We start from the raw sequence: 18,537 nt of genomic DNA on the forward strand, positions 1-18,537 counted from the left end.
TACACACAGTTTTGGGCTCTTGTACATGGTATACAACAGTGAATAAGGACCCGTGTACACTGTTTAAAATCCAGTAATAAACTGTTTCATGCTCAGTTGCTCTACATTTTTAGGCACTGCAGAGTTTGTAGAGGCCAATCTGCTGAATTAAGCGGAATTAAACCCTCCTATCCTTTACAACCAAGGAAGCTGCTTCTGTTTAATCTGCAACTGCCATGATGCTGCACTTGTGATTAGTTATGACACCAGTCATTTGATGGTTTAATAGTTTGGTTGAGAACACAAGCAAATATGACAGTTGCCAATTTCTGCATTCCAGGAATGTAACTATTTTTTGAAACCGTTAAATCCATGGGTTTAGTTTCGCTTTATGATTTACTGCTCTTTAGGGGCTCTGGCCTTCTGCAAAATGGCAGCCTCCAGCAAGAAGAAACAAGATGCTGGAGGCAATTACACGCACACACTAATTTTTTTTAGCATAATTATTATTGTAGAATATATGTTTCTTGTTAAAGATCATTAGTTTTTATCAAGTTATGTTATGGGTAAAGTTCTACTTTAAGAACCATGGGCCAAATCCTCAAAATCCTAGCCTAACTTAATTTTTCCCATTTAAGTTACACTGGCGGGAAATTTCTACCTAAGTGCCCGATCCACAAAGCACTTACCTAGAAATTTCACGCAGTGTAACCTAAATTCTCCCGGCGCAAGGCGGTCCTGTTATCCAGGGGGCGATGACAATTTAAATGAGGCGCGCTCCCGCGCCGGGCGTACTGCGCATGCTCGTGACGTCATTTTCCCGACGGGCAGCGCGCGAAATTACGTTACGCCGGGCTTTGTGGATTGCGACGGGACAATAAAGTTGTGTCGGGTAAAAAAAAAGTTACGTGCCGAATTTTTTTTTTCTAAATTTAAAAAAAATCGCGGCGATCGAAAAAAAGGTCTGTTTTTACAAGGTGTAAACAGTTTACACCTTGTAAAAGCAGCCCTAATTTTACGTATGCAAACGTAAACTTACGCAGAAAAAACAAAGCTGAAAAGCTTTGTGGATCTCCGTAAGTCCTCATTTGCATACGCAAAGCGGCATTTTAATGCGAAATGCCCCCAGCGGCGGATGCGGTACTGCATCCTAAGATCTGACAGTGTAAGTGTCTTACAGATGTCAGATCTTCTGCCTATCTTTGGAAAACTGCTTCTGAGGATCAGTTTCAAAGATAGGCACAGGGATACGCAGGCTGAACAGCAGATCCGCCTGCGTATCCCTTTTGAGGATTTGGCCCCATATGTACAATCCCTGTCAAGCAATTGGAATTTATCGTCTTACCTTTACTCATTGTCACTGCTTTACTGAGGAATTCTTTGTTATGCGGTACAAGCTCTCACAGTGAATTAAGTCTGTACATCTGAAGTTAATGTTCTGTTTTCTGTATAGGCACTATGGTTTCCTCTGCTTGAAGCAATGATGTCTCCACAGAAGCTCTTAAGTTCTTCTCAGTTATATTTGGACTGTAAGTTTCACTTTCCTGTTCTTTCTATGACATGGGTTGTTCAAAAGGTTTTGGTCCTCAATAGCAATATAGTAGAAAACCCACCCACAGCCCCTATTGAAGGCTAGTTTTCTCCCAGTTGAGCTCCTGTCCTCTAGTTTTTTTTTTTCTCTGGTACCCAGGAGTGTCTATTACATGCTAGCTTTCTTTGGTTAAAGAGAAAGCTGAGCTATAACTTGTTATAAAAAGCAATTAGTATCAGCAGTGCTGTGTCTGCTTCCTTAGCAGACGAAAGATTTTAAATTGCTGAGCTCTCCAGACTGCTGGAGCAGGAATCATTTAATGGAATGAAGGGAGTCCGTAGAGAGGGGAGCCTTCTTCCACTGGATATTGCTCATGGGCTGACGTGGTTTTCTTACACTTCTTAGATTTAAAGGAGTTCTCCAAGCTAAAACTTTTAACCCCCGCTGTGCCCGGGCTGTAAAACTATACAAAATAAACTTTCACTTACCTGCCTACGATCCCCCGTTGTTCCGATATCGCTGTCCCGTTTCCCGGTCTCTTCCACTTCCTGCGGGTCGGTGACTCACAGTGCGCTCAGCCTATCAGCGGCCGCAGCAATGTCCCGCCGCGGCCGCTGATAGGCTGAGCTATACTGAAAATTAGACTCAGTATAGCACTGAGGAAAAATCTGCAGCATCCTGCCCACAGCAAACCAGTCAGCCCATCGCATTTGTATTAAAATACTCTAAATAAACATTTCTGCTTTGTTTTAGTTATTATTTTTTTAATCAGATTTTCTTTTATGCATTGCTTAGTTTTGTGTTTTTTATATTTGTCCATATAGCTTTAAAGAATCTCACAATGGATGTCCTCAACAGCATGGCAGCCTATATCTCCCTTCCATCCATACTCCAGAGAATATTGCAGGTATGGGCTTCATGTTGGCAGATTGATATCTATGTATGCTTTCCTCAAATTGTCATTTATTTTTAGTTAAAGTAGAAGTATCTGTTTAATAACATATTTAAACAATTTAATTTAAAGGCCTCACCAGAAACATAAACACTTATAAGGAGAAATATAGACTTATTCACTGTAAATGCAATATAATTTGCACTATTAATGAATTTGTTCCTTTGATTTGAGACATCAGAATGAGGCAGATATTTATTTGCATGTTTGACAAACCGTTTCAGGGATGAACTTGCTGTTATGGCCTAGTAGAGGTTCCTGTTGTTAGCTACCGGCTATACAAACTATATGCCCTGTATATAGCAATCATATAATCCTTGTCATGTTTTCCTCATTCTCCTTTTATAACTAAATCTGTAATTTAAAAACACCAGAGATTGAGTCTGAGTGACTCATTGCTCATCCCTTAGCCCTGGATCACACAAATGTGATTTTTAATGTGAGTTTTAATGCATTGAATCGCATGACAAGTGAAATAACAGAAGTTTCCATTGAGCTCATGCACATATATGTGGTGTAACTGCAATCCAACTTTGAAAAGGGTTTGGTGTGATGAAGTGCGATTTTGTGGTCCATAGACTTTAATGGACATGCATTGAAATCACATCTGCATTCTGTTTTACAATGCAATTTGTTCTGGTTGTTAGGTTGCCGGCAGGTGCCAGCTCCTAACAACCAATGACTTATCCCTGCTGTCGGCAGCAGGAACAAGTCATCCGTTGTTAAGTAACCATCACTCGGCTTCCTAACAACAGTGAGTTATCCCTGCTGTTTGCCCTAGATCTGGCATGTTGTCCAGGAAAGAGGGGAAACAAGCGAGCGTCCCCCCTGAACCATACCAGGCCACGTGCCCGAAACATAGGGGGGGGGGGGAACTTTCCCATTTTGATGAGGACAAGGCCTCTTCCCCACAGCCGGTGATTTTGGGGGTGCGGGCGGTAGCTTAATGGAAACTAAAATCCCCCTTTAAGGAGGCACCCAGATTCCGGCTCCCCCCCCCCCATGTAAGTGATTATGGGGTACATAGTAAGCTTTTTTATCAACCTGAAATATGTCAAAAGTAAACAAAAATACAAACACAGTTTTTGTCCTTTATTAATAAAAATATTAATAAACACGTCTCTGATGTAAATCCATCATCAATCAAGATAAATGCCAGCTGGCAAACTACACAAAAAAAACAGCCAGCTGAACATGACTCGCCCATCCCCCCTTTTCTATACTGCCGGGCTGCATGCTCAGATAAAGGTCTGGTATGGTTTTTGGGGGGACCATTATTTTGGTGTAGGGTTCCCCTTAAAATCCATAGAAGAACTGAGGACCTGGTTTGGATTTTTTTTTTTTTTTTTTTTTTTTGATGTGGGGTCTCCTTTAATATCCATATACATAACCCATCGGAGGGGGGCCCTCATGCTGTTTTGTTTACATTCTGCTGTCAGTGGTGATTACTCATCATTGTTAGGAAGGAGGCCACACCAGCCTAGTGCATTATCCTCAAAACATATTTTATTTATTAAAAGCAAAGATAAAAAATCTACTCACAAACTTACAGATACATCAAACTTGTCATGACACATCAGCTTCAAGTCATCAACACATGGGGCGCACCAAAAAGATCTGAAAATATATAATAATTTTTGTGGTGAAGAACTTATTTATTTTTACATATATATTTAATTTAAAATTGAATGTGAAGGATGTGCCTGCTTTCGAGAGAAAATCAGATTAAGTCGAGATTCCAAAGTCAACAAACAAGCACGCAATTCCAGACTTGATTAATTATTTCCACACTGAAAAACAATGAACAAACTTTATTTAGAAGGATCAAATTTGGAATGCAACGGTCTCTAGTATTATAATATAATTGGAGTGATCAAGTTCTTCCGAGATCTCGCACAAGTCTTGCCTTATGAAAGGAACCAATGAATGAAAGACTGACAGAGATTGCATTTTTATACATGTTATTTTTTTTACTTTTACGACATTGATTTACCCTTTTTTTAATTATCGATGTGTTCAAAGTTTCAAAACGCTAGCAATTTTTTATATTTTTCAAAGCTCCCACGGTACACCTGCAAGTTTGAGAATCACTGGCATAGAGGCACATTCAAAGGCAGGTTACCCTTTACTGAGACTAGTTTTGTTTCAAGGTTCCAAAGATAAACTAGACACAGAAGGAGGGAAAGACCATGAAGAAAAATAGGAGGTGTAGGAAAGGGAGAAGACAAAATCTTGGGAATGACAGGACAGACAGGAGGGGAAGGATGAGAAGTGTAGCCAGGTCCAGGGTATTTACTATAAAACATCAATTTATAGTTGGACAAATGTTGCTGACATTGATACAAAATATCAAATGCATATATTGATGTGTTTTCTTGCCTGTCCCATACAATCTCCTTAAAGCGGTTGTAAACCACTGAAGAATAAATTAAATACTTAGAACAAAGCCCTTCCAGCAGCGCCCGTTCACTACTAAGACGGCTGACCTCTTCCCCCGGTGTTTCTTCCGGGTTTGCGGCTCTGGCGCTGTGATTTGCCGGAGCCGCGATGACATCACTCCCACGCTTGCATGCAGGAGCCACTGTTACCGACATAGGCGCTGAAGGTCCAGCACTGTAAGCCAGACCTTCAGAGCGCATGAGCCGATGATGTCATCAGCTGCATTCACTCTGAATATCTCCTAAACTGTGTAAGTTTAGGAGATATTCACAATACCTATAGGTAAGCCTTGTTATAGTCGTATCTGTAGGTACAAGTGGTGTAACAGAGTTTACAACTGTGGTCAAAATGTATACACACATATCCATTTCCACATTGTATTTTAATTATTTTCTAGCCTATTTGTATTATTCTGGATGCTCCTCTACTGGGAAGCCTTTTTTTGTTTTTGTTGTGATGAGGCTGGCTCTGTACACTTCTAGATCTTTGTGCATGTATGATCCTTGTGTAGTGTCCAGATGGATTTTTTTTGTTATTGTGTACCTTCCTCTGTTATGCTTTACCTCACTCCTGGTCTTATATCTCCCTGTGCAAACAGTTTTGTGTAATTTGTATAAAACCATAAAATCTCAATAAAATCTTTTGTGAAATGATAGGATAAACGTGTGTATAAAAAATTATAAATACCTTTTTTTATAAGAGATCACATTGCCTCTGTTCTCCGCTGAATAAGAGCTGGGGGAGGAGAAGCAGCAGTACACTGAGCTTGCCAGTGAATGGCTGTGCAGTGGAGGCGTGTCAGGACAAGTCTGTTCATTGGAGGAGAGCAGGTGGAGTTCCCAGCACAGCTAGAAAACTGACCACAGTGCGTTCTCCGGTTTAGTGTGATCAGTTTGTAATTGGAAAACAGAGGGACTGGCAGGAACACCAGTGATTTTACACAAAGAAAGCGCAATACAAAGTGAACAGGATACATTTTCATACAAGTACTTGGCACAGTAGGCACATATCAGGAATATGAAATGTTGGCTTTACATATTCTTTAAGGTGTTTAACCAAGACCCGGACCATTATGCAGGTTAAGGACCTTGCCCCTTTTTGCGATTCAGCACTGCGTCGCTTTAACTGACAATTGCGCGGTCGTGCGACGTGTCTCCCAAACAAAATTGGCATCCTTTTTTCCCCACAAATAGAGCTTTCTTTTGATGATATTTGATCACCTCTGCGGTTTTTATTTTTTGCGCTATAAACAAAAATAAACAAAAATAGAGCGACAATTTTGAAAAAAAATGCATTTTTTACTTTTTGCTATAATAAATATCCTCAAAAAAGATAAAAAAACATTTTTTTTCCTCAGTTTAGGCCGATACATATTCTTCTACCTATTTTTGGGGAAAAAAATCGCAATAAGCGTTTATCGATTGGTTTGCGCAAAATTTATAGCGTTTACAAAATAGGGGATAGTTTTATGGCATTTTTATTAATATTTTTTTTTTTACTACTAATGGCGGCGATCAGCAATTTTTTTTATGACTGCGACATTATGGCAGACGCTTTTGACACATTTTTGGGACCATTGTCATTTTCACAGCGTAAAGTGCTATAAAAATGCACTGATTACTGTGAAAATGACAATAGCAGTGAAGGGGTTAACCACTAGGTGGCGCTAAGGGGTTAAGTGCCCTAAGGGAGTGATTCTTACTGTAGGGGGGGGTGTGGCTGTAGGCATGACGTCACTGATCGTCGTTCCCTATATCAGGGAATAGACGGTCAGTTTTACTGCCACGGGGAAGGTGTGTTTACACACATCTCTCCCTGTTCTTCAGCTCCTGTGACCGATCACGGGACACCGGCGACGATCGGGTCCGCGGGCGCGGTCACGGAGCGTCGGACCGAGTCGCGGGCGCGCCCCATTCTGCCGACGTAAATGTGCAGGAGGCGGTCCTTAACCACTTAAGGACCACCGCATGTATATGTACGTCCACAATATGGCACGTACAGGCACATGGGCGTATAGGTACGTCCTCGCCTATTAGCGGGTGGGGGGTCCGATCGGGACCCCCCCCGCTACATGCGGTGGTCGGGTCCGCTCGGGGAGCGATCCGGGACCACGGCGCGGCTATTTGTTTATAGCCGCTCCGTCGCGATCGCTCCCCGGAGCTGAAGAACGAGGAGAGCCGTGTGTAAACACGGCTTCCCCGTCCTTCACTATGGCGGCGCATCGATCGCGTCATTCCCTTTATAGGGAAGACACGATCGATGACGTCATTCCTACAGCCACACCCCCAAACAGTTGTAAACACATACTAGGTGCACCCTAACTCCTACAGCGCCACCTGTGGTTAACTCCCAAACTGCAACTGTCATTTTCACAATAAAGAATGCAATTTAAATGCATTTTTTGCTGTGAAAATGACAATGGTCCCAAAAATGTGTCAAAATTGTCCGAAGTGTCCGCCATAATGTCGCAGTCACGAAAAAAATTGCTGATCGCCGCCATTAGTAGTAAAAAAAAAATAAAAAATAAAAATGCAATAAAACTATCCCCTATTTTGTAAACACTATAAATTTTGCGCAAACCAATCGATAAACGCTTATTGCGATTTTTTTTACTAAAAATAGGTAGAAGAATACTTATCGGCCTAAACTGAGGAAAAAAAATGTTTTTATATATGTTTTTGGGGGATATTTATTACAGCAAAAAGTAAAAAATATTGCTTTTTTTTCAAAATTGTCGCTCTATTTTTGTTTATAGCGCAAAAACTAAAAACCGCAGATGTGATCAAATACCACCAAAAGAAAGCTCTATTTGTGGGGAAAAAAGGACGCCAATTTTGTTTGGGAGCCACGTCGCACGACCGCGCAATTGTCTGTTAAAGCGACGCAGTCCCGAACTGTAAAAACACCTTGGGTCTTTAGGCTGCATATTGGTCCGGGGCTTAAGTGGTTAAGTGGTAAAACTACTGTTTTATTGATGTAAAATAACTTTTCAGGTTCCCGGGCATAAGCTTATGTTCATGCCACCAGCTCAGTTTTATGAACTTATAAATATGTCTAGATAAAAGCTAATCACAATTCAAATAAAACACAAAGCACATCTGTGTGTGTTAACATGCAGTATTTAAAAAGATTAGGATAGTAATTCCACATTAATGTGCAAAAGGGATTAAAAGGCACCGGTTGTAGCTGGAGTCTCATCTGCTGCCTGCTCATCTTTGGCTCTCTCATCTACAGTATGCAGCTGTTCCAGAGAGTCTCTTTGAAATCTGGGCCACCATTTCATGTATATTTCATTAACTATGCTCTTCAGTATCATGGTCTGGTAGGCATTCACATATCTTTTACACAAAAGTTCTAGAGATCCTTGCTAATATTAAAGTGTTACTAAACTCAGAACCTGCATTTACTATATCTGGTCTCCCATAGCACACAGAACATGGAAATGCAATAATTTTAGTAAATATAAACAGCCAAATACATTTTCTCATCAGCAGTATATAGCAGCCTTGTGACTTCTATCAGTTCATAGTAAAGCTTGTAGGAGGAGTTTTCATTCTCCCCTGATCCCCTGTCTGGACAGTGCTGATTGGCTCTGTGCTGTTCACTTGCAATCTCCCAAGAAGAAAAAAATAACTCTCTAGCAATACACACCAAACTGAGCACGTGCACAACCGGTCCCCTGGCTCTATAAATATCAGGTTATTTTTTGGAGACGGTGAAAGAAGAGGAGGATCAGGGAGAGAGAATCAAACATCCTTTATACACACAATGCAAAGGATTAACCCTTTAGGTTCCACAGTGAGTATAATAAGCATGCTTTTCTACATATACAGACTGATTTTACTGTTGTGGGTTTAGTAACACTTTAAGTTAGAATTGCAGGTTTTTTCTCTCTCAATATTCCATCTCAGTTTGATTATTTGTTTACTTGACTTTTAGAGAAGTACCGGTAAATATTTTTTCTGTTTGGCTAATGATTTCTCTTTCATTTTATTTTTTAGCTATATTTCAAACTTCCACATCATTGTAATGTCCCTTCCCTATCATAACTTTTCACTTTGTATCCTGTTTTATTTGTTAAGACTAATTTTACTAGGAACAACAAAGTACCCATGCACACCCAGTGGCTTGCCTAGGTCCTTCTCGTACTCCACCCCTATATCATAGAGAAGTTGACACTCTCACATCTGATTCAACAATGATTCTGCCTTTTGACCACACCATGCTATACACAGTACAAGAATGGGCTTATCTTTGGACCACCCTATAAAAGTGTTTTTAAAGGCTGAATTTTTTTTTTACCTTCATGCATTGTATGCATGAAGGTAAAAAACATTCATAGTGCAGCTTCCCCCCCCCCCCCCTCCATACTCACCTGAGCCCGATTCAGCCATGTGCACAAGAGCAGAAGCTCTTCTGGGCCTCCTCATTGGCTGAGACACAGCAGCGGGAGCTACTTTCAATCACAGCCAGTGGGGAGGGAGTAGGGGTGGGGCTGAGCTGCCCTCTGTGTGTCTCATGTATGAGTAAGCCCAGACCAAGCAGCTTGCTATAGGGGCACTCAGCTGGTGGGAGGGGCCAGGAGCGCTCGGAGGGGGACCCAAAAAGAGGAGGATTGGGGCTGCTCTGTGGAAAACCATTGCACAGAGCAGGTAAGTATAACATGCTTGTTATTTAAAAAAAAAACTGAACCTTTACAAACGCTTTAACATCATTTGTGTGGTGTTGCCTGGCCCATGAGACACTAACTGCCTGTGCCTGTAAGTGCTTTCTTCCTTGGGATGTAAAACGCAGGCATATGATGAGTGATCCAGTAGTGCAAAATATGTTCTTGTATCATTGAACCCCCTAATATTTTTAGCCATGGCCAGGCCCTCTGACAACCATTAAGCCCTAGATTCATGTCTAGGTCACTTTGCAAGTTATCTGGTTTTGTTATCATCCTCTATAGGACCTCTTTATCCCAGTGTCTGAAGAGTGAAAATTGCCCATGGCAGCCTGTTTTATTTATATAACCATTTAATTCCATGTTTTATATACCCACTGGAATTTTAGCTTTCTATAAGGTTTACTTTCTAGAACTCTTGAAGATTATTATTCAATGTTTACAATTATATTTGTTAATTTTTATTTTACATAGTTACATTGGTCTGGCTTGGAGCAATATGAAATGAATGTGTCATACCTGTGGGTTTTTCCGTGGAAGCTTTCATTCACTGTAGTATGCACCTTTATTACAGTGATTACTGTTGGCTTCTTTTTTGTCCCACCCTTTGGTTGCATTAGGTAGACCATTTCTACACAATGTTGTATGATTTGGTGTTGCCTCCCATATTGTATCATTTGGTCCTCTAAGGCTGCGTACACACGGTCGGTCCATCAGATGAGAACTGTCCGAATGACCGCTTTCATCGGTTAACCGATGAAGCAGACTGATGGTCTGATGTACCTACACACCATCAGTTAAAAAAACGATCGAGTCCAACGCGGTGACGTAAAACACAACGACGTGCAGAGAAAAATGAAGTTCAATGCTTCCAAGCATGCGTTGACTTGATTCTGAGCATGCGTGGGTTTTGAACCAATGCTTTTGCGTACTAACCATCGGTTAGGCGTCCATCGGTTGAATTTTAAAGCAAGTTCTACATTTTTGGACCGAAAGATAACTGACCAATGGGGCCCACACACGGTCAGTTTGGACCGATGAAACTGAACTTCAGTCCGTTTGATCGGTTTTGTCCGATCATGTGTACAGGGCCTAAGAGGCTTAGTTTTTATTTTTTTTTATTTTGCTAACTTACCCATTTGTATTGACCTCTTCCTACCAGGTTGGAGTTTCAGCCTCATCCAGTCACAGTTTTGGTTGTTGGTCATCAGGCGGCTCTGGAGCTGCATGCAGCCCCCAGTTTTATTCATATTGGGCCTATTAGTGGTTGTTAACTTTTGCTCACCCCTCAGTTTGACTGCTGTTGGGCATCCCTACAGTAAATGACTTTCCATGCCCTTCAAATGAAAAGAACATTTCTGCGCACTCTGACAAATCCTATTCTTTGTTTTTTTTGGGGGCACAGATAACCCACACCTCTGTGTTTATGGTCAATGCTGTTGGTACTGCTTGTTAAAACTGAGGCATGTTGTAAGTAGGAGGTGTTTCTGTGTCTTCTTCGGTAGAGGCAGTGTAACCCACTGGTGTATAATTTCAATGTCTTTCAGTGAACTCTATGAAAAGCATTTTATAGTGAGTACAACAAATCTATTTTCCTAGAATGTGTCCTGATGTGATGTGAGTTTGAATAAGATTTGTAAATCGCCAATTATGCCACACAAGACTCAGTACAGACTTATTGAAGCCCAGATAGCCTATTAACTGGTCATTTTGTGATGTGATTTTCTCTTAATATCACACCGTGTTTTTCAGCTTTGCTTTTCAAATTAAGCCACTAGAATCCATCACAGTTATAGGTGGTATGAGCTTCTTGAGATATCATAGCTCACATGGGGCCATTAGTAATTGTTGTAAAATAATTGAATCAGCCGTCTGCAGCATGGAAAGGTCTGTGGTATAACTTTCCCTCTGCTATTTTTTATTTAATGCTTGCTTCAAGACAGACGGCTACATTTAGCTGGAAACAATTTACCTGCCAAAGAGTTTGTAATTCTATTAAACTGCTTTTATGCCATGCACCACAACCAGAACACTCAGCCAGCCATTCCCTGAGACCTATCTGTAGACTACAGTAGAATAATAGGGGCAGGGAATTACAGGACGGGGATAATAAGACAGATTTAAAGTCTGCTCATATAATTTGTAATAAAAACATTTTTGCCATTCTAAAGCTTCCCTCCAACTACTTTGCATATTATTTTATATGTACTGTGATTCTGTAATTGCCAAATATGCTGCAGAAATCTCCCTTACTGATTCTGGCTGCAATCATTTTAACTGTGGGCAGCTGGAGCTGCTGCCTGTTCACTTCCTGCATTTACACAGAGGCACACCTCCAGCTCTGCAGCTTTCATTGTCTCGCTTTTGACTCATCCTCCCTCCCTTCCTGCCACACTCTCAGAAGAGTGAGAGAGAGAGCTGTGCTGTGCACGATGTCATATGCCTAGGCTAATGACCAGACAAGAAACGGGAAGTGGGCTGAATAAGGTATTTAGTGGCAGCAAAAAAATGTTTAAGTTCTGCTTTAATGACTTTGTATGTACTAGCTTTAGGTAGAAATACATTTACCTATTTTTTATTGAAATGCAAGTTCACCATAGAATTACTAAGGGTTGTAAACCCTCATGTTTTTTCACCATTATGCATTAAAGCTTCGTACGGATGACCGGTTTTTCCCATCAGGGAAACTGCCATGAGAGCTTTTGGCCGGGAAAACCGGGCATGTGTATGCTCCATCGCAGTTTTCCAGACAGGAAAACTGCCGGAAAAAAAAGAGAACTAGCTCTCTTTTTTTCCCGGCAGTTTTTAACCCGGCAGTTTTCCTATGGTAAACACTGCGATGGAGCATACACACGGCCTGGATTCCCGACCAAAGCTTTCATGGCAGTTTTCTTGTCGGGAAACCAGGTCGTGTGTAGGGGAATAAAGTTACCGAGCAGGTTCTTGGTTTTCAGGTGGACTTTTTACCGCCGGGAATCCCGTACGTGTGTACGAGGCTTTAGGTGAAAAAACATCTGTCAATTTACCATTGTCTTGCCTGTCTCGTTAAATCTCCTTAAAGCGGTTGTAAACTGTAAGACAACATCGCATACTAGTACATTATGAAATACTTAACTTAGAATGCTCTCCGGTGCTGTGAGCGGCCGCGGGAGACTTCTTTCTGGCAAGGTCCGGCAGCGTCTGCCGAAACTTCAGCTGTTGTCAGCAGCTGCATTTAAAGGAGATATTGTTATAACCTACAGGTAAGCCTTATTATAGTCTTACCTGTAGGTAAAAGTGAAAAAAAGACTTTACTACCGCTTTAAAGAAAAGAAAACTGATTATTGGCAAGGTGCAATATAATACATTTTTGGTTTTGGGGTTAATACCGCTTTAACCTTTTGTGGTCTCCAACCACGTTTGATTGTAGCACTTAAAGGACTTGTCCACTTTTCTCTGGTGGGTGAACAGGGTGGCAAGCCAGCAAACTGAAGGTAAGTATTAAAAGCATTGGGCACGGGGAAAGTAGTAAACCTTTTCCTTTGTCCTACTTAGGCAAAACTAAGATTTACATTAAATCACTTTTATTTTTATTTATTTTCTTCCGTTTCATAAATCTCCTATTTTTTTTTATTTCTAATCCTTGCTCGGGATAATTCTGTTTTATTTTTACAAACGCAAACATTTTTCTCCTGTTTATTTTCTGGTTTTAGGATCCTGTGTATGGAAAAGGAAAGTTGGGAGAAATCCAAGGCTTGGTCTTAGGAATGCTTGATACCTTCAGCTATGAGCAGGTAAAATTATTGCAAAAAAAAATGGGTATTATTATTATACAGGATTTATAGAGCGCCGACAGTTTAGGCAGCGCTTTGCAACTTGAGGGTAGACAGTACAAATACAATAGACTTTAATACAGTAGGAATCAGAGGGCCCTGCTCCTTAGAGCTTACAATCTGCGTGAACAGTGTTGATCATATGACACTAATTTAGCTATAAATAACAAGTGTTTTACAGAGCACTGCATAAGAGGCTATCTCTGTTAATTATATTAACACAGTAAATGCATTTAAAATAATGTCCTTAAAATAAAATCACATTTGGCCTATAATTTTTTTTTTTAAACTAGCTGTAGTTCTTTAATGATAAATCTACAGTAAGTATAACATAAAAAGCACACCCATTTAGGCTAGATTACTGAGAAAATGCTTTATTTGAAAAAATAGTTGTATGAGGCATGAATTAGTTCATTAGATATTAATCCTATTATTTCAACTGTTGAAAAAAATGATTTAACACATTTGTTGATTACAGGGATGATGCATAGATAGTACAGAGAGAGTGATATTCAAGTAGTTATAGCTACAGTACTGTGCTAATGTTTTCGGCAGGTGTGAAAAAATGCTGTAAATTAACAATGCTTTCAGAAATAGAAGTGTTAATAGTTTATTTTTATCAATTAACAAAATGGAAAGTAAATGAACAGAAGAGAAATCCAAATGAAATCAAAATTTGATGTGACCACCCTTTACCTTCAAAATTGCATGTGTTCTTTTAAAGCGGAGGTTCACCCTAAAAACATGTTTATAACATTACGTTCTGCATACTTCCAACATTTACAGTATGCTGTTTGTTTTTTGTTTTTTTGCTGTACATACCGTATTATTGCTATTTTCCACCCGGCTTCCGGGTTCTTACTCCCGTGGGAGTAGGCGTTCCTATGCAGAGGCGCAGTGTCATGTGGGACTTCGCCCAGATGATTGACGTCTTGAGAAAAACGTCACCTCGGCGGATAAGGCGCGTCACGGGTTTCCGAAAGTAGCCGAACTGCGAGTCGGCTCTATACGGCGCCTGCGCAGTCAGCTCTACACGGCTCCTAGTCAGTGCTCAGGAGCCGTATAGAGCCGACTCGCAGTTCGGCTACTTTCGGAAACTTGTGACGCGCCTTATCCGCCGGGGGGAAGTTTTTCTCAAGACATCAATCATCTGGACGAAGTCGCACATGACACTGCGCCTCTGCATAGGAACGCCTACTCCCTCGGGAGTGAGTACCCGGAAGCCGGGTGGAAAATAGCAATAATATGGTATGTACAAAAACGCATACTGTAAATGTTGGAAGTATGCAGAATGTAATGTTATTTACATGTTTTTAGGGTGAACGTCTGCTTTAAGTACACTTCCACACAGTTTTTGAAGGAACTTGGCAGGTTGGTTGTTCCAAACATCTTTGAGAACTAACCAACTAACCGCAGATCTTCTGTGGATGTAGACTGACTCCTCCTGTCTTTTCATGTAATCCCTTGACAGACTTGATGTTGAGAACAGGGCTCTGTTGGGGCCAAACCATCACTTCCAGAACTTTTTGTTCTTCTTTACACTGAAGATAGTTCAGTGTAAAGAAGAACTGTATGTTTGGGGTCGTTGTCTTGCTTCACAATAAATTTTGGACCAATCGCACACCTCCCTGACGGTATGTCATGATGTATAAGTATTTGCCTGTATTTATCAGCATTGAGGACACCATTGATCTTGACCAAATCTCCAACTGCATTTGCAGAAATGCAGCCCCAATCTTGCAAGGGACCTCCACCATGATTCACTGATGCCTGCAGGCACTCATCATTGTACCGCTCTCCAGCCCTTTGGCAAACAAACTGCCTCCTGCTTCAGCCGAATATTTCAAATCTTGAGTCATCAGTCCAACGTACCTGCTGTCATTTTCTGCATTCGCAGTTTCAGACCTTATACCGGGATTTACGATGCCACTCATCCTTTTCTATAAAACCTGACATTAGCCAGCTTTTTACTGCATACTCTCTATGTCCCTTGTAGGATAGTTGCCATATGGGTACCTGTAACGGACAAAATAAAATAAAATAAATATTTTTTTAATCAATAGACTTGTGTTGGGTTGACATGCATTTATGTGCATTACATTCAAATGCATAAATCTTTTAGGTACGTTTTGATGGATTTTGGGGTTCTCTCATTAAATGTAGGTTTTAAATGCAAGCAGTGTAAATACCTGGATTTTAACTGATATTGGCATTTGAAGTCCCTGTACAGAAGGGCTAGAGTGTAGATGGCAGTACAAGGAGCCAGTCAATTCATGTGCTGACAAGGTGCATGCTGATAAGCGGTGGAGAGCCAAGTGACAGAAAAATGAGCTCATCACTGTGCTGCTTCTTCTATCACTGGCCAATCACAGGCTAGGGTGGGTAAAGGACAGTCTAGGCTAAGAGCAAATAGGCTGAATGATGATGGCCATTGGAGTGAGGACATTTTGTGACAAAAAAAAGTTCTGTCCGGTAAATCTGTGGATTGAACGTATTTTGTCTTTAATGGGCAATTCATTTGTATTTGTTATTTTTGGCTGGTGTTCTGCTTTGACCCTTTTACTGCCACTGCAGTCAAACTTCCGCATACTCCACTTGCCAACTGTTGGCTTTCTAATGAGATAGACTTGGGCGGCTGTACAGCCACCTGATCCTTTCCACGTTCCCCAGAGTGTGCTTTGCTGTTTCACCTGCGGACCATGACCCACATAGCGAGATTGGAGTAGTGGGCAACCAGTAAACATTTGACCCCTGATGTCTGATTAAAGAGAACCCTTCTTAAAAATATGATAAACATTTAGAGCCCATACACACAAACAAACGTAAATACCCATTTCGAGGAGGAGGATAGTATTAAGCCGACCATAGATGGAGCAATTTTCTTTCCTACATTCACAGGTTGTGACTGTGTTGATGGGGGAATCCCTCGTGCCATTGTATTCCCCTGGCGGGAGAGCACTGTGGTTATTGCTAGTGGCTATAACAGCCGCTAGCAATAATCGCATGTAAAATCCATCAAGCTGGTTATACCCATGTTGATCGATTTAATTTGGGTACATTCAGCCTGCCCATACATCATTTTTGCTGAACCAGCCCACATTCAAACCATCTATAGCCGGCTTTGGACTTTTATGAGGCAGAGAGACAGATAAATTATATCATGATCTCTCTCATCCAATCAGTGAATGCTTTTCATTCATTGAGAAAATGTATAGTGTTCTCTGAATGGTGCCTGTTTTAGGCAAGCAACCCCCTGTGTTCACTAGGCAACAGGACAACAGCTCGGCATGGGGCCTGAAAACTGGTAGCAATCTCTGTATTATCATGCCTCACAACTTTTTAAAATGGGAACAAGGGACATCTATTGGCAAAAGTATGTAAGCATAGGACACACCCCCTGCCATGCCCCCTTACAGGAGAATTAAACAAAAAATAGTGTGTTTTTTTACCACTTTCATTCCTCTATATTGGCTTTTGAAAATTACAAATGCAGCAAGTTAGAAATTGCATGAAAGGTTTAACACTGGGAAACACTTTTTGAAAGATAAAAAGTGCATTTTATATACAACTATATAGGCCAAAATGAGGGACAAATGAGGAGGAAACAGTGACAGAAGGACATTGATTTCGAGGGACTGTCCCTGATTTGGAACAAAGACAGTTGGGAGCTATGGTAGTATTGGTTCCTACCACCATGAAGATAGCGGCGGCCAGCCCCGAAGAAGGCACCGGAGAGCGAGCGGGAGAAGAACCGGGGAGTGCCGAGACGTCAGCGGAGAAGATGGAAGAAGGCCCCCCCCGGAGAGCGGAGAAGACCCCCGGAGAGCGGAGAGGACCCCCTGGAGCTGACTAATAAATTATTTTAAAACCCTCCATACTCATTCACCTAGGGTGGGGGGCTGGTATCTGGGGGCCCCCTTATTAAAAGGAGCTCCCAGATTCCGATAAGCCCCCTGCCTGCAGACCCCGACAACCAACGGCCAGGGTTGTCGGGAAGAGGCCCTGTCCTTATTAACATGGGAACAGGGTACTTTGGGGTAGGGGCACCGCAGCGCACCCCCCCCCATGTTGAGGGTATGCGTCCTGATACGGCTCAGGAGGGGGGGGGCACTCGCACGTCCCCACTCCTTTCCTGACCAGCCAGGCGGCGTGCTTGCATACGGGTTTGGTATTAATTGTGTGCTTTTCCTGTTCCAGCAAGTGCGAGATGTCGACACCTTGTCACCGAGAATAAACGCGATGCCGCTGTGCTGGAAACACATTCTCGGCGACAGGTACTGTAGGCAGATCGCTGTTCTGCGTCTCTCCGAACGATCGCCGGCTTTCCGGCGGAAATCGGGTCCACTGGACCCGCTGATTGGCTCCCGGTATGTCCAATCACAGCGGGAGCGGGGCTCCGGCAGTGCGCACCCCAGAACCAAAGAAAGGAAACATGTACAGGTATGTGATTTTGTGCTTAAGGGCCTCCCTGCCGCAGTATATGTACGTGGGGCAGTCCTTAAGCGGTTAAAATACCATGTCTTTGTAAAATCACAGGCTGCGATTTGCGGACTACTAACTACAGTACTGTAGATGAAGTAAAAGACTGAATGTTGAAATAGAGGTAGCTTGATTTGGTTATTGATCCACTCTCATCCAACAGAGGAAGTGTAATGCCAGTTGTGCCTGTACCGCCTTGTAATGATTTCACACCTTTGTCTTCTGTGTATAGACCCTGCTGGAGACCACCACAAGCTTGCTGAACCAGGACTTACACTGGTCGCTGCGTAACCTCAAAGCTTCTGTTACTAAAGCTCTTGCTCCAAAACAGGACCACTGCTGCATCTGCCTTCAGCAGTACAAGAAGAGACAAGAGGGCACAGATGAGATCCTCGTTTTCAGGTAATTCTCTTTTGTTCTTTAATTGTCCATTTTTTGTACATTACTTAAACTTTTTTTTTCAATAAAACTTTACTGTGGGAAAAAAAAAAAAAAAAAAACCTATAGTTGGGTAAAGGAGAGGACCACTTACTCACAGCAGGTGTAAAAATATTATGAAACAAAAATATCCATAACTGTTCACTCTGTCTAGAACAATAACACTCGGGCAAACGTTACATTATATTTAGAGAGAGGCTGCCATATTTGCTCATTATATAAGCAATATTATAATGACATT

The 18,537-nt window shown here is 41.6% G+C and overlaps 1 protein-coding gene across 6 annotated transcripts in view; it reads left to right on the plus strand.

The window, feature by feature from the left end:
* VPS8 (VPS8 subunit of CORVET complex) overlaps positions 1-18,537 on the plus strand; it is a 296,490-nt gene that overhangs the window by 187,870 nt on the left and 90,083 nt on the right. For all 6 annotated transcript variants that reach the window (XM_040357376.1, XM_040357379.1, XM_040357377.1 and 3 more), the window contains 4 exons: positions 1,433-1,508; positions 2,335-2,417; positions 13,260-13,340; positions 18,091-18,260. In XM_040357376.1, the coding sequence (XP_040213310.1) occupies positions 1,433-1,508; positions 2,335-2,417; positions 13,260-13,340; positions 18,091-18,260 (410 nt within the window). The remainder of the gene's footprint in view (positions 1-1,432; positions 1,509-2,334; positions 2,418-13,259; positions 13,341-18,090; positions 18,261-18,537) is intronic.

Source organism: Rana temporaria, chromosome 6, assembly GCF_905171775.1.
Source record: "Rana temporaria chromosome 6, aRanTem1.1, whole genome shotgun sequence".
NCBI classification, from domain to species: domain Eukaryota; kingdom Metazoa; phylum Chordata; class Amphibia; order Anura; family Ranidae; genus Rana; species Rana temporaria.